Below are 578 nucleotides of genomic sequence, written 5' to 3' on the forward strand. Positions count from 1 at the left end.
GGGTGTCCTGGTGTTGGGGTGTCCTCTTGTTGGGGTGTCCCAGTGTTGGGGTGTCCTGTATTTTGGGGAGCCTTGTGTTTTGGGGTGTCCTAGTGTTGGGGTTTTCTCATGTTTTGGGGTGTCCTGGTGTGGGGCTGTCCTCTTGTTGGGGTTCCTCATGTTTTGGGGTGTCCCGGTGTTGGGGTGTCCCAGTGTTGGGGTGTCCTCTTGTTGGGGTGTCCCGGTGTCCCAGTGTGGGGCTGTCCTCTTGTCGGGGTTCCTCATGTTTTGGGGTGTCCCGGTGTTGGGGTGTCCCAGTGTTGGGGTGTCTCATGTTTTGGGTTCTCTTGGTGTTGGCATCTTCTCGTGTTTTGGGGTGTTTTGTTTTAGGGATGTCTCATTTTTGGGGCTGTCCTGTTATTGGGTTTTGTCGTGTTTTGGGGTGTTTCCTGTTTTGGGGTGTCTCATGTTTTGGGGTGTCTCATGGTTTGGGGTGTCTCCTTGCCGCTGGCACGCGCCTCACGCTGCCGGTCCCCAGGGGAGCCTCGCCGCGGCGCCTACACCGCCTTCATGAAGTCCCACCGCTGCTACGACCTCAT

General features: G+C 56.9%; 1 protein-coding gene across 1 annotated transcript in view; it reads left to right on the forward strand.

The window, feature by feature from the left end:
• Positions 1 to 36: 36 nt before the first annotated feature.
• The window catches only part of LOC118158625 (5'-AMP-activated protein kinase subunit gamma-1-like), a gene marked incomplete at its 3' end in the record, with an annotated part of 2,234 nt that continues 1,692 nt past the window's right edge, over positions 37 to 578 (forward strand). Inside the window, exon 1 of the mRNA XM_035313294.1 lies at positions 37 to 577. Within this exon, the coding sequence (XP_035169185.1) occupies positions 312 to 577 (266 nt within the window). The remainder of the gene's footprint in view (position 578) is intronic.

Source organism: Oxyura jamaicensis, assembly GCF_011077185.1.
Source record: "Oxyura jamaicensis isolate SHBP4307 breed ruddy duck chromosome 33 unlocalized genomic scaffold, BPBGC_Ojam_1.0 oxy33_random_OJ71211, whole genome shotgun sequence".
Lineage (NCBI taxonomy): Eukaryota > Metazoa > Chordata > Aves > Anseriformes > Anatidae > Oxyura > Oxyura jamaicensis.